At 63.4% G+C, this 15,351-nt stretch overlaps 1 protein-coding gene across 1 annotated transcript in view; it reads right to left on the minus strand.

Moving 5' to 3' along the window:
• The window catches only part of NHSL2 (NHS like 2), a gene marked incomplete at its 5' end in the record, with an annotated part of 33,946 nt that extends 26,918 nt beyond the window's left edge, over nucleotides 1-7,028 (minus strand). Inside the window, one exon of the mRNA XM_082323350.1 lies at nucleotides 6,764-7,028. Within this exon, the coding sequence (XP_082179476.1) occupies nucleotides 6,764-7,028 (265 nt within the window). The remainder of the gene's footprint in view (nucleotides 1-6,763) is intronic.
• Between the last annotated feature and the right edge of the window lie 8,323 nt (nucleotides 7,029-15,351).

Below are 15,351 nucleotides of genomic sequence, written 5' to 3' on the forward strand. Positions count from 1 at the left end.
GGCAGGACGCGGCCGCGCGAGAGCCCCCGGGATGGCGCTGGGCGAACCCCCGGGATGGCGCTGGGCGAGCCCTGCCCTGCAGGGAGATGCCAGCATCCGCTGGAAGGGCTGGGAAAGAGCCCCGGCGCCCAGCACTGCCGGCAGGGAAGGAGCCTGGGCAGCCCCTGCTCCACCGACGGGCTGGGGCTGCAGCCACGGGTGCAGCAAGCACGCTGCGAGGGATGGCAAAGGGCGCTGCTCCTGCAAAGGCATGGGGTTTGCCTCAGGGCCGACCCTGCAGCAGCAAAGATCACAATTTCATGTGCACAGAGCAAGAGCGTCAAGACATCTCAGGAGCATCTCTCCAGGCACCACCTTCCCCTCTCAGCGCCCGGGCAGTCCGGGGGCTGGTCACTGCTGGCGCCTGCTGCGAGCTACAGGAACCCCTTTCCTTCGGGATTTCAGAGACCGTGAGAGCCACGGGGCAGCTGAGGCTCCTCCGAGAGCAGCTGGCATGGAGCGCTGGCGGCACAGATCCCGACACCCCTTGCATGCGCAGGAGCCCTCGCCTCTGCGACAGGCACACGCGTGCACGCTCAGACACGTACGGACACGTAAGCACATGCGTGAGGATGGTGTTTGCCCCGCGCCAGGGATGCGGGGTGCCCTGCTGTCCCCATCCTCCTGCCTGGCCACGGGGACACTGAGGCAGGATCCAAGCACACACTGGGGCCGTGCTGCTCGGTGCAGAATGTGGCCGGCGACTCGAGGTGCTGGGAAGGGAGGAAAATTGCTGCTAACAGCCTTTGCCTGGTTAACTGGGGGAACTAGCTTGTTCCCCACACGGCTGCTACAATCTGCCGTCATTAGATTAATTCAAGGGGCTAACGACCCGCTCCCGCTCCCCGTACTGCCCACCGCGCTCAGCCTCCCCCCATCGCCAGGCAGCTCCACTAAGGCTCCTGGAGCTGCCACCAGCTGCCAGCCCTCGCACCGTGCCAGGCTGGCGTCGGCACCGGGGGTCAGGGCTCCGTCACCCCGGTGTGCCGGCGGGTACTCACCCCGAGCCATGCGCACGCCGCTGCCGGCGCCCGAAGCGCCAGCCTGCTCCCCCGCCAGCGGCATCCCGGTGCCCGTGGCGGGCGGCTGTCCTTGCTGCCAGGCACGAGCGCAGGAGGAGGGTGGCAGAGCCCGCTGGCACGGGGGAGAAGAAGAAGAGCCGATTCTCCTCGCCAGCATACTCGGCCCGTTCAGCACCGCGCCAGCTCTCGCTCAATCCAGGCTTTGTGCTGCCAGTGAACGGCTCCTGTGCGCGCGCAGCGGCTAGTGTGCTGCCCAGCCCCGTGCCAGCGGCCACGGCGTGCTGGGTATGGCCAGTGGGCACGGTGCTGGGCACCAGGTACCTGGGGAGCACAGACGGTGTTGGGAGCTGGACGTAACTCCCCAAGGGACTGACGGGTTCCCAGGCAGCCAGCAGAGGTCCGTGGTGGGTCCCTGCGTCCCCCCATGCCCATCAGCAGTGAAGCAGTGGGTGCCCAGCATGCACCAGCCTGGCACTTTACAAAGCAGCTGGCTGAAGGCGAGAGCGGGAGGCCCTCCTGCGAGTCGGGGCGCTCCTTCGGGCGCTACCAGAAATCCAGCCAGCGAAATGACGCCCCTGCTGCTCCTCGCTGCCCGGACAACCCGCACACATGCCGCGGGGAGCGGTCCCGCTGCACGCTCACACCTCTCCCTCCTCTGAGCATCAAGGAGATCCCTGCGGCTGGAGAATGGGTTGCCAAAGCGAGCTCCAACTCTTGCTTCCACATGGAGGTGAAGGAATCCCTCAAACTGCTTTAAGGTGACGCAAGCTTCTTTGGAGACACACAGTTGAAGCTAATCCACGTTCCTGTGCACCGTAACCGCTGCCATATTTGCAGCCGATGCGATGTTGGTACTAAAGGAGCCTCTCTTCTAAGCTCACACCGCAGGGCAGGTGACGTGAACACCAGGGACGTGCGAGGCTGCAAGGGGACAGCGGTGGCCACCTTCCCTCGTGACCCCGTGCACTTCTTGCTGGGTGACGAGGGTCCCGGGGACCTGCTGTCCCCAAGGGACCTGCTGCCCCTGAGGGCCAGAGCCCAGCTCCTGAGGAAAGGCCGCCAGCCAGATCTGCTCTCACGTAAACCCTTTCAAAAGGGTGGAAATGCTTCCCGTCGGAAGCAGGATTTGGGTCCATCGAAGCAGGGCTCCCAGCCCCAGCAAAACTGCAGCAGGGAGGGAGAGAGGTTGCACAGTCACTGGAGATGCCCCCCTCAAGCTCAGCTCCCGAGACGGCCCGAGCGTGTCCCCACGCAGGGCCGGGCACCGCGGTGACCGCACGCCCATGGGCAGGGTGGGCTTGCAACCACGGCGGGCGGCAAAGCCTCGCCGCGGCTGCTCTTTCCTTGCAGCAACTTCAGCAGCGTGGGGAAGCTGCCGCAAGGCAGGGATGGGGTCCCCTCCCAGCCACCGCGCTGCCTGCAGCACGCGTTTTCGGAGAGCGGCTATCGGCCCGCCGCTGAGGACGGCTACCCGCCAAAGCGGGTCCGGGTGGGAGACGTGCGTTGTTCATTTGTCCGCCTTTTCGCCGAGCCGCTTCTGCAGACGGTTCCTGTTAAGAGGGAGGGTGCGGCTCCCCGCTCCCCCTCCTCTGGCAGCCGAAGCCATCCGTCCCAGCCTTGGTCAGCTTCCCACCTCCCGCCCGCGCCGAGGCTGCCTTTGGGGGAGCTGCGCTCTCCCCTCCAACGCTGAAATCACCGCTGGTTTAGAAAAAAGCAGGCGGAGAAAATATCTTGGAGGTCTGGGAGGTCTTTGGGAGCTGCTCTGCTCAGCAGAGGAGGCTGCAGCGGGTTGTGGTCAGGCTGAGCAGCGCCGGGCTCGCAGGGCGGGGACCTCCACAAACTGCTCCGGCATCGCCCGCACTTGCCACAGCCCGTCCTGATGGCCGAGGAGATGCAGAGCTGCCCCAGGACAAGTGCTCCTTCCCGGCGGCCGTGCTGGCTGGCAGGCGGGGACCGAAGCCCCGTCTCACTCCAACCCTTCTCGTCCCCTGGCTTTGGGGTGTCTCCTTCCCTGTGGCTCTGCACGGCGAGAGCCCTGCACCGCTCCCGGCATCTTTGCTCCGACGGGAAGGGCACTGACCCCACGGGGAGGAGCTGGCGAGGGCAGCTGCGGGGCCAGAGGGAGCGGGGCTCAGGCAACCAGCCCCCGAAACGGAGCGTGGCTCTCCGGCAGGTTCGCACGGGTGCACCCCCGGGGCTGCGGTCGCGGCTGTGAAAGGTGGCTGCAGCCCCTGTCCCCGGCTGCAGCTCTGCCTGGGGCCGAGGGGCAGCCCGGCCACTCCAGCCTGGCAGGACACTCAAGCAAGTCAGCAAGGTTTTTCTTTCTTTCTTTCTTTCTTTCTTTTTTTTTTCAACTGGTGACAGCATCCACGGGAAATCATCTGTGCCAGTCCTGACCCACCCAGCGAGGGGAGAGTGGGCAGAGGGCGTGGGGGCAGCCCTGGGGCTGGCTGATGGCTCTGCCTATCGCCATGGCTTGCTTCAAGATGAAGGCTGGGGGTCAGAGGACGGCGAATGCTGCGTATTTCAGCAAGAGCAGTAAACAGCTCCTCCTGCCAGCACAGGCCAGGGTTTCTTCCAGAGAACTGTCCCCACAGCTCTTCAGGGACGATGGTTTAAATAGCTCTCGGCGCCGGGCCCCCATCCTCTTCTTTGCTGAGATTTATTTCTAGAGCCGCTGGGTCCTGAGGGGAGAGGGCTGAGCCGGGAGCGCTGGCTCGTGTCACCCAGCCAGTGCCCATGGAGCCGCGTCCCAGTCGGGGATCAGCAGGAGAGCCGCCGGAGCGCCGGGGGCTTTCCTGGGCCGCAAAGCGGCCCCCGCCGTCAGCGCCAAGTGCTGGCAGGAGAGCCGGGTTCAGGGCCACCCCTCCGAGACGAGGCCGTGCCAGCGGAGCGGGGCGGGGAGCCTGGTCCCCGCTCTGCCCTCGGCCGCAGCGGGACCCCCGCGCCCAGCCCCGGCATCCTCGCCTCCACGCGCCGAGAGAGGCAGCAGCGCGGAGGCGCCGGCGGCGGGCAGGATGCGCCCAGCTCCCCGGGGACAGGCGCTCACCCTCCCCGCTCTCACGCAACTGCCGATGAATAAGAGCAGAGGAATCCGACAGCCCTTGGCTGCTGTCTCGCACTGGAAACAACCACGCTGCCTCGTCGGATTAAGCGCTCCCCCGGCCCTTCGCCGTGCGATTCCTTCGTCTGGCAGCAACGCTGCTACAACAGCATCTCCCCCTCCTGATGAGGAAGACAAGGCAGCTTCGACTGGCTCACAGCCTCCGGACAGACAGACAGACACGTCCTGCTGCACAGTGGTGACCCAAGCTCCGCAGCCTTGGGCCTTCCCTTGCCGGCGAGAAGACCCACGGCTTTCAGATCCCTTTAACCTGTCTGGGAGGAACCAAAGCCAGGCAAAGGCTCCTGACCCCACCGAGGATGCCCAGCCTGGGAGCTGAAGCACTGTGAGGACTGTCCTTGGGCGACGGAGAATAGAATGAGGAGAATAAAACCCAAACCCTGAGCTGGGTGCTCTTGAGCATTTGCTCCCCACTCAAGGGACTCCGCACGGTGCCACAGCTCGGTGCAAAGCGCTCTCGCGCAGCCTCGGGCTGTCTCCACTCTCCCCGCAGTGCCGGGGGCTTGCAAGGAGCTCCCGTTCTCCAGAGACACAAACCGTTCCCCCGTGACGGGCTGATGCTGGAGCTCTTAGAAAAACAAACAGCAACCGAAACAGCCATCGGAATTTTGTTTTTCCCCTAAATAAAGAGTTTAGTAAAGCCGGAGGCTCCCGCGTCCCTCTGGCTGCAGGCACGGCGGTGGTGGATGGATGAGGAGCAGGCAGGAGGGTGGGTGGGCTGTGCTCCCCTTGGGGTGCGGGGAGAGACGCAAAGCCCCCCGAGCCTCTGCGCTGCCGGAGCAGGGGCGAAGGGGAGGGGTGGTGGGCACGGCTCCGCTCACTTTGCACCACCCCAGCTATTCCCACAAAAACAATCCAAGTATTTTTATCACCACGCGCCTCGGACTCCCAGCTAGCCAGCCAGCCCAGGGAGCCACCCCTGACATCTGCATACATGCATATTCAGGGGCTCTACTAGGAGCTGCAGCACCAGAGGACTATTGGCCCGCTGCAAACTAGCTTGCACCTAGCTGTCGTGTTGCTCCGCGAGAAACTCCAGGCGCGCTGCACTGATGCGCAGCTGAAAACACAACCGGCGGCTACGAACCCAACCTGCCCGCAGCCGCGGCCGCCTCCCCACCCTCGCCACGCTGCAGCCGTCCCTGCTGCCCCCCACGCCGCCCCAGCCGCCTCCCGCAGCTGCCACGGCGGCACGCACGGCTCCCGCGGCCACCGAGAGCGTTCCCAACCTGCCAGCCAGACGCGGGCGGCGAGGGACCATCTGGTCACCGTCACGGCCAGCTCCTCCTCCGGGAGACACGGGTCCAGCACGTAGGGCGACGACGCTGCAGGGTTTGACGCTGTGCCGTGCACGGGTCAGCTTGGGCGACTGTGGTACCTCCTCGTCCCCTCAGCTCTCTACCGGCCGACGCACGGGGCAGCAGAGCCTCTTCTTACCCCGATAACTGATTTACTCCAGCAGCACTCGCAAGAGCAGCGCATCTCCCAGGCCCTGGCTGAGTGCTCCGCTTGCTCCCTGCAGCCGGGAAGCACGCTGCGAGGGTCTGGCAGTCATTTCCCATGGCTCCACGCAGACGGAGCAGCAAAAGCGCTTGCAAGGGGGTTTGCAGAAAGCACAAGAGGCACGCGTTTTGCCAAGGGCCTGAGAAATGCGCTGCACTGCTGGGGAAAACGTGCTCGAACAACACTCCCCCTCCCCGCCCCGCAAAGCCTTTTAAAATAAACTTTTATAAACAATTCCAAAACGAGCTTATTTTAAGCTCCTCTGAAACAGGCTGCCCGCTTCTGACCCAGCACAGACGCCTGTGCCAAACCGAAACGCTTGAAATGGGAAATGAAAGCAGTCCAGGCAGAAACAAACCCCGCTTGCTGCCAGGAGAGGGGATGAGCCGACAGGACGCCCGGGCTGCAACTTGTCATTTTCCCCGGCCACGCAGAACACGGAGTAAAAGCTGCTCCGCGCTGATCTGCGGCCACACGCTGGCTGGAAGCACAGCGAGGGGATGGCCACCTCGGTCCCCTGCCCCGGGAGGGGGCTGAAGCATCCAAGGCAAGGACAGCGGTGCGGAGGCGAGGACCAGCTCTCGCAGCCCAGCATCCCCGCTTTCCTGGAGAGCCTGGAATGAACCAGCCCCCGGTAATCGGGGACGCAGCGTGAAACGCGTGCTTGGCCGGCAGCCTGGAAAATGCCCACTGTGTGCAGGAAAATAAAGGCCGGGCAGAGGGAAAGGCTGCCACCGAGCTGTCCCGACCTCACCCCAGCGCAACAGGCCGGCACGCTTCCCCAGCCTGGCGACGAAAAGGGCTTGGTGGTGGCATCGCCGCTCCTCAGCCGCCCCGTTCCCCCGCTCCGCCAGACCTCCCCGCTGACGGAGCCGCGGGACCTCGACCGCGGGAGCCGGCGTGGGTCTGCCACCCCGGGGAGGGGACGCGGGGCACCCGGGGGGGCCATGCCGGGGGAGCGGCGGCGGAGACCCCCCTGCGCTGGGGTGGGGAGACGGGGTCCCCCCGGGAGCAGGGTGGCACCGCCGGGGCTGGGGGCCGCGGGGAGCCCCGGGGCGGGCGGGGGTCGCCTTACCTGGGGCGGCGGGCGCCCCGCGCAGCGGCCGGCCCCGCAGCAGCGCCTGCAGGCGGGCGGCCCGGCGGTGCAGCCGCCCGGTGCGGCGACCCAAGGCCAGGACGTGACCCTCGATGTCTCCCAGGAGGGCGAGCGAGTGGCCGCAGAGGTCGGCGAGCTGCCGGAGCAGGGTGAGTGCCGCCAGGCTGCAAACGTCCCGCAGCTCGGCCAGCGGCACCGCCGGCCGCCCGCGCCGCGCCACCACGCTCCGCTTGTAGAACGGCATGGCCCGGCCCGGCACGGCTCGGCACGGCTCGGCACGGCCCGGCACGGCTCGGCACGGCACGGCTCGGCACGGCACGGCACGGCACGGCACGGCTCGGCACGGCACGGCTCGGCACGGCACGGCACGGCTCGGCTCGGCACGGCTCGGCACGGCACGGCTCGGCACGGCACGGCCCGGCCCGGCCCGGCTCGGCCCGGCCCGGCCCGGCCCGGCTCCCCCGGCCCGGCTCGGCCCGGCCCGGCTCCCCCGGCCCGGCTCCCCCCGGCCAGCCCCGCGGCTGCGAGGGCTCTGGGCCGGCAGCGGCGCCGGGGCTCCGGGGCCGGCCGGTGGGAGGAGGAGGAGGAGGAGGAGGAGGAGGAAGAGGAGGGAGGGGCGGCCCCTCGGGGTGCTCGGGCCGGCGGCGGGGCCCGGGGGCGCGTCCCGGCAGCCGGCGGGGAGAGCGGAGCCGGCGCGGCGGGGCGCGGTGCGGTGCGGTGCGGGTCCGCTCCGGGCTGTCCGCCGGCGGGGCCCCGGCGCTGGCAGCGCTCGGGCCGGGGGCTCGGCCACCCCCGGTGCCGGCTCTTCCCTCCCGGTGCCCGTTCGGGAGGGCACGGCCCCCCCGGTGCCCGCTTCCCCACCGCCGGCCGCTCCTCCGGTGCCGGGGCTGGCGGGGCCGGGCCTTCCCCCGGGGCCCTGGCTCAGCCCCGCCGGGGCTTTGGGGCTGCTCCGCCCCAGGAGCAGGGCAGAAGCCCGAGCGATGCAGCAGGGAAAGCGCAGCCAGCTTGCATTTTTCCGGCGTTCCGCTCCCGCGGATGTTCTCGGCCCCAGCAGCTGCTCTCCTCTGCCCGCCCCCCCTCTCCCAGCGCACTAAAGCAAATATTTGTGCTGGCCCAGTGGCAAAAATTCCCCTGTGTGAAACCGTCTGCAACCTGCCGTCCCCCTGGGCTGGCAGTGGGGTGCAGCGGGGCCGTACGGGCTGGCCCCCCGAGCCGCGGCAGTGGGGTGCAGCGGGGCCGTACGGGCTGGCCCCCCGAGCCGAGGCAGTGGGGTGCAGCGGGGCCGTACGGGCTGGCCCCCCGAGCCGCGGCAGGCCCTGCGCACCGGTGCCCGCCAGCCCCCGGGCAGCCCGCTCGGGGCAAGGCTCGGGCAAAGCCGCTGAGCAGAGGTGTGGGGCTGCCTCCTGCCCCGGCGGAGGGTGGGCACCTGGGATGAGATTTCACTGCAGCCTCCAAAGCCCCTGCCTTCGGGTGTCTGGACTTTTAAGCTTCATTTTACCGCCGCAGTGGGTCTGTACGTCGCCCCGGGGCCACGCTGATGAGCGACCCAGTGCTGTGTGCCCCTGGCTGCGTCCTCTCCTCCGAGGGCTGGCTTTCCCCTGCGCGCAGGGGTCCCCGTGCATGGATGGGGGCTGGCGCCTCGAATGGGAGCTCCTCCAGCGCGAGGGGTTAAGGTGGAGAGGGCAAATTCACCACCTCATCGCGATGACGGGTTTGAAGCCATTTACCCCAGACAGAGGTGTGTCTCCCCACCTACCCCTCCACGGAGCGGCCAGCTTTTGCCTACTGCCTGTGAAACCACGCGGTAGCTTTGCTGAGGCACCTCCCCTGCCAGCGCCACGCAGGTCTCTGCGTGTTGCAGATGGGGAAACTGAGGCACGAGGTCACACCCTGCCCGGAGGTAAAGGGGGCGAAGTCAGCCCGAGTGCCTTGGCCTGCTCGGTCCCCGCTCATGAATCATCTTCCGGGGACGGAGAGCATCTGGAGCCCATCAGGACCATCGGTACAGGTCTGGCTGCGAGCACCAGGCTGTGCAGAGCGCCGGCAGCTCGCTCCGCTCTGCTCCGCTCGCCTCCCATCCCCAGCCCACCCGCCCTTCCCGGCACTGACCTCTCCTCCTGCCAAACGAGAAAGAACACACACGGACAGTGTGCCTGGTTTTGTGGCTTTTCCAGCAGAGATCTGCTTATGTCAACCTTTTCTTCTAGAGCAAAATTCAGGAGCCAGGTTTGAACTGTCTTTCCTAGCAGCTGCAGCGCACAGCCGGACGATCCTGCCGGCGGCCGGGGTGAGGGCAGGGAGCCCTACCAACACATGAGTTTATCCCATTTTCTTCGAGTTTCAGGGTGGTTTCCTCTTGCTCCGCCTCGTGATGCAGGTTTGTGGCGGCAGCGGCGTTGAGGTGTGCAGTGTTTGCTTCGGCTCGTTCCCAGGGCTCGAGGCTGGCTTAGCGAGCAGGAGGATTTTAAGCCTGGTAAGCGGCAAGGGCTTTTTCTTTTGCTTTCTGTGTGCCTTTGGCCTCATTTGCAAGCCTTACTCTGCAACTGGAGAGGTGTGAACACCTTGCCATCAAGCGCAAGTGGAGATCCTTGGGTAATCACCTGACTCTGGGAGCCAGGGGATTCATATAACCATCACACAGTGCAAGAGCCTTAATAAATCACAAAATCTGGTTGCTTAGCAACTTAAACTGGCTTTTTCCTAAATGGAGTGTGTTTTCCTTAAGTCTGTCAAATATTTAGCGTGAGAAAACTAAAATGACCCTTTAGATGTGAAATAAGCTGAATAATGAAGTCACCATATTATTATGATGATCATTACATTAAGAGGGGGGCTGGCCAGGGCAGGAGGGCTGGAAAAGAGCAGCCACAGCTCTGCAGTAGCTCTGGAGCTGCTGGACAAGCCCCAGGGGAGAAATCCTGTGCAGAAGCAGTGTGGGAGCAGCATCGCCCCGTGCCTGCACCGGGTTATTTCCCCTCAGGTGCAGGGTCTTGGTTCTCTGCCGGGGCCGGAGCCCTCGGCATGGGCAGAGCCGGGAGCCAGGCGCTGCTCCAGGGATGCAACTTGCTGTAACAGACGTGCAAAACCCTGGCGCATGGAGCGATGGGCTCAGGATCCTGTGGGAAACAGCTCACTTGGCTACTGGCCTGGAAGGAGCTCAGCCAGTTCTGCAAACATTGATTGCAACCAGATGCTGCAGGGGATGCTTTTCCTGCTCCAGCTCCGCCCCGCGGCGGAGCATCCCCTCGGAGGAAGGGGACACGGCATGCCCTGGAGGTGATGCCTCGGCTGGGCTTTTTTGGGTGGCAGGGCTTTGGATGGGTCTCACTTGCTGGTGAGGGGGCAGGGGATGGGGATGCCAGGATGCTGGAGGGGGTTAGCAGGGGAACCTGACCTTTCTCCTGCTCCCCTGCTTGTCCTGGGGCCTCCCACTGCAGCAAGCAACAGGCAGCAGCTTTTAAGCTATGAAATACTCGCCAAAGCGCACCGGCTCGGACAGCTGCTGGCTTGGCCTCCGCTTTGCTTCCAGCCGAGAGGAGCGGCGGGGAGGGAGCAGGAGGCACGTCGAGGAGCCAGACCCCGAGCGCAGCGGAGCAGCCTCGCCCGGCCGCCCTCGCCCTGCAGCTGACGTAGCGCCGAGCTGGAGGCGGGGGGCAGGTTTGGCAGCAAGGGCTGCCAGATGTCTTGTACGGTTGGGATTGCCTCTGCTCTCTCACTTCCTGGGGACCCCTGCAAGCTGCTGTGCTCAGCACAGCCGTGGGTTTGCTGCAGTCTCTGAAAGGCGGGCAGCTGGGCAATTGGGGTGCCCGGCCCTGCCCTTGCCTTGCAGACCCCGCCGGGAGCCCGCGAGGCTGACTGCCAGCTGCACCCGCTGCAAGGCCAAGAGAGCAAATGCCTTTGCCTTGTGTCTTCTCACTTAACGTCTGGGGACATGAGTAAGGAACATCATCTCTTTACAAAATTGTCCACCCCAGATGCGCTCTTGGAAGCCTGTAAAGCCAGCGCAGTGACACCGGCTGGGACCGATGCCTGCGGGGTGCTGCATCCAACAGCCAAACTTGCCTTTTTTGCAGAACTGCTTCTTACTACACCGAGACCTCGATGCCGAGGGCAACGCTCGGCCGGAGCCCACGGCCGCGGAGGTGAATCAAGCTCGCGCTCCCCACGGGCGGCATCTCACTGGAGCACAACGCAATGGGTGCAGGCTCTGGGACGGAGCTGCTCTGCTCCAGCTGCTCCCAGGACCCCTCGCCCCGGGTCCCTGCCACGCTGCCCAGGTGCCTGCCTCCTCCTGTGCCCAGCGCCCAGCGCGCAGCAGGCGTGGGGCTCCCACTGGCCTCCCAGTGCCCACTGGAGGGTGCTCTCTGCCAAGGTTTGTGCCGCAGATGCTTCCCAGCGCCCTCGCTGCAGCAGCTGGTGAGAAAAACTCGGGTGGAGGTCGGAGCGGTTTTGCTGGGATCTGCAGGTCAAGTCCCGCCCCAGCGAGGAGCGGTGCTGGACCCCGCCGGGCACCGGGCAGGACCCCCGCAGCCAGCTCCTGCCTCTCCCTTGCCCCCACTGTTGGTTTGCCCTCCCAGGCCTTTGCCGTGGGCCGTGGTTTCGTGGAGCGGCAGCCGAGGGTGCACGGCTGCTCCATGTGCCCGAGCTGCGGGCAAACACCTCCAGCCCACGCTGCACGGCCGTGCCGCTCACCGTGGCCTCGGGGCACGCTGCCGCGGGGCTGTGGCTCCCCAGCCATCTCTTATGGTCCCTCTGGAAAGTCCCTTTCCCACTCCTGCTCCAAAATCCAGCAGCTTCTGCAGCCTCCCTGCTCACTCTGCACCTCCTCCCGGGACTCTCCAACCATCCCATGCAGTCTTACCCAGCCGCTCCCAGCGCGGGCAGGCTGCAGGGGCCGTGGGTCTGGTCAGACACAGCCCCGCGGCCCAGGGCACCGAGGGCAGGACAGGGAACGGCGCCTGGGGTCAGGCTTTTCATCCGTGCAATCTCCTTTATTTATTGCGTTCCATGCAAGGTCTCCAGAACTTCATCCGAGCAGCAGGAAATATCCCCCCCAGGCAAACGGGCCGCAGCTGCTGCCTCCTCCCTGCCCCGGCCTCCCACTAAAAATTTACGGGCAGAGCAGATACTCCAAGAGCGTCCCCTACCACCAGGTCTTCTCACTGATGCCCTTCACTGCCAAAATTGGATACAGCATCCCCTGTTCTGAGCTCACACATGGTCCTAGTCATTCTAGTAGCTCTTTTTCTCTTTAAATTGGCTCACTCCTGCCCTGGTAGGGACTGCTGCACGCTTTGGAGCTGGGCTTTGCGCTTGCTGAAACTTGCCCACTGCCCAAGTTTGTTTGCTGAAGTGGATACTCAGCTACAAACTCATCACCCAGTTCCCGGGCTTAGGTTTCTCCGAGGTGCTTATGGGTTTCTCTGGATTCAATTAACTTCCCTCTGTGTCATCTGTGAACCAGGCTCTGCTTTCCGGCTCTTTCTCCTTTCCGGATCTCTGCGGAAAACATTAACGTACGCAGCGATGAGATCCATGGTGGTAGTGTTCATGAAAAATTGAAGATTAAGTCCCCTTAGTTTCCTGCCTGAGCCAGTTTTTTCCCGTAACGGTATTCTTCTCCTGCCGCCTGTCTGTCTGTAGGGCTGCACCTTGCTCAGGGCTCTGCCTAGCCCACATAAGCCGGACCTCCCGCTGGAGTAGGAGCAGTATCGGGGATGTCTTGGAGAGACCGATGCATTTTCCTTCACAGAATCCATGTCATCCCATCTGTGCTCCCTTAGCCTATTTTTAGTCACAATTTAAAAACATTTTCCAGGAACAAATACAAAGCTTCTGGCCTGTAATTCCTCCAACCCCTAGCGACGTTTTAGGTCCAGGTACGTGATTTGCTGCCAGGTAGAGGAAGGGCTGCATTAAAGGGTTGCATATTTTTGAAAGCAGATCAACAATTAAAGTCTCACCCTTTTTTATCACATCATTACACCTTGTGGTGCACCTAATTGGTTTTCTTGAGCTCGAGGCTGGCGATATTCCCCCACTAACTTCAGCTCCTGACAGCCTGCCTGCTGGATCCTGCAGATGCCCCACGTGAGCGCGTGCAGGCTCTTGGCATCGCGTCCGTCCTGCTTGGAAGGGTACGATGGGATGAAGGGTTGCACTTCGGTGAAGAAGTCCTGTGGACTTCGTAGGTTGTTCCGAGTGCAGCTTGTTGTACTCCCTCCAGATTTCCTTCAACACTGAGACCAGCCCGTGCCGGTGCTCGGTTTGCAGCGAGCTCCCCGAGCCAGCCCACGGACCGTGGCGATGCGGGCCACCAACAGAGCAGGGGTGCAAGGGGGGCCGTGGTGGGCTCTCCTGGGGGCTTCCTCCCACGGAGGAGGCGTCTCTGCCGTACTCACGGGTACAGTGCCCCGGCGCGGGGGGCCGAGCCTGTGCAGCACTGCCCGTGGCCGGGCCCTGGGGGACCCTGGGGCTCCGTGCGGGAGGGGGCTCGGCATCGCTGGGGCACCGGGGCCACCAGCCTCTGTGCAAAGGGACGGCAGAGCGCCAGGCTGCACCCTGGGGTGCAAGGCAAAGGCAACGCTTTAAGCTCTTCTCTGTGCTGTGGCCACTCTCTTGAGGCAGAGGAAGCAACCTCCCTCCTCCCCAGGGCTTTTAACAGCTCAGGTCCCCTGCGCTGGGCTATTTGGTACCTGTTATACGGACAGTCCCCGCGGCATCCATCTCATCCCAACAGAAATGGGAGGGTTGTGTGGCTCCAAGGGGGACGCAAGGAACTTCTCTCCCCTGTCTTAACAAGGAGGCATCAGGTTGGCCTTAAGAATGAAGATCATCCTGTGCGACACTGAGCTGTGCCTGGGAAACGTCCCATTACGCAGGCAATCTCTCTCAGTATCAAAATGTTAATTAAAAACTTTGCAAAGCTCAACTATGTTTCCTCCCCTGTATTTTGCAGCATGTTGCTATTTAATCTTTGGGGACACCGAACTCATTATTTGATGTGCTGGCAATGATGAGTAAGTGCTTAAATAAACTAGTGCAAAATAATAATTATCTGACAAAACCCACAGGCAAACTTCAATCTACAGGGCAAAGAAATATGGTTCTTCTAATAGATACACGGCAGGTATTTGTGTCTGTGCAGAAATGACGCCTCGGTACCGCGTGAATACCTGTGACTTTTGAATGAGTCCTAATATACGGGTCACCTGGGCAGAGGCTTTGTGGATGTATTTTGCTGCGTACCCAGAATTACTTATCCTTTTCTTTGGCTGAAACGGAGGGCTCCAGCACGCTGACAGTGCATGGCATTCTCCGCAGTGACATTTTTGTTTGTTCTCTCTTTCATTCTTAAGGTTTTACTCTCGCAAATGAAATAAGATTTTTTTCTGAGCCAATAGATTTTGTAAGATTTCTACCGGTTTAAGAGCCAGGGGTAAAGCAGCGACGTGGGAGGATGCGCGCCCGCGGGCGCCAGGAGAGCTGGAGCAGGTCCGCACCCGTGCCAGCGGAGAGCCCATCGGTGTCCTGGGCGGGACGACAAAGCGCCTGTGAGCCCCGGCGCGGCACCCGCTGCCCGAGGGCCGACGCAAGGGCTGGCACAGGGGGAGGGAGAGAGAATTGGATCCCCAGGTTGAATGATAACCAGTGCCCTGGGAAGGCTTTAGTGTTTAGACCGGGTGCTGTTAAAGCTCATGAGGACACGGCTGGGAGCAGGTTATTCGACATCTGTCTGCTGCAGGAGTCTCACCATTTCTGGTGACTCCATGTCTGCCCATCGCCTTCAGGACGGGAGGTGACAGTGGCCGGGCTCTGCTCCCATCCCACAGGACTGTCGGTAATTTCCTGGCGCAGGCTTTGGAGACAGAAAACTGCATGAAAACTCTCACTCTAAAGGCTCCAGGACTTTGCCACTCTGCAAAACTGTATGTGGCTGTGAAGCAGCGGGGACAACGGCCACCACTTTTCATGGGGCTGCGTTCCCCGCGGAGGAACCCCTCGCGTCTTTCAGAGGCAGCATCTGACCCACCCTCCCTGCAGGGAGCACAACGGCACAGGGACGCGTCCTCACCTGCAGGATCACCGCAGTCCCTTGACACGTGGGAGCCGAGCACGCCGATGCCGTTAAGCAATGCTGGGCAGAATCGGGGGTACACGTGTTAAAATCCTCCCCGTCTTACCCAGGGTTTGGCAGGGCTCCTTGCACCCCGGCCTGCCTCAACAGCTCATTCTCTTCCATCAGCAGGCGGTGGCGAGGGGAGTGTCACTCGGGGTGATCAATCACTGCCACTTCCATCGCGGTACTAAATGTCTCCCACTTCCTAACGTGCTCTCCTAGCTCTGCCAGCCGCAGCCGCGCTCCCCACACACGTTAAACGCGTGACGAACGTTGTCATTACTGTCCGTGTCACTCACTAAGTGACTCTCAGCAAGTTAAATAAATGTTGGTTAGAACTTCTCCCCGTAACGATGCACCGCTGCGTGCTCGGGAAACGCGCTCTCCTCCCCCTTTGCTGCCCAGCTCCTCTCCTGCAGCCCTGCAGCCCTGCAGCCCTGCAGCCCTG

Source organism: Platalea leucorodia (genome assembly GCF_965183815.1).
Source record: "Platalea leucorodia genome assembly, chromosome: 10".
In the NCBI taxonomy this organism is placed as follows: domain Eukaryota; kingdom Metazoa; phylum Chordata; class Aves; order Pelecaniformes; family Threskiornithidae; genus Platalea; species Platalea leucorodia.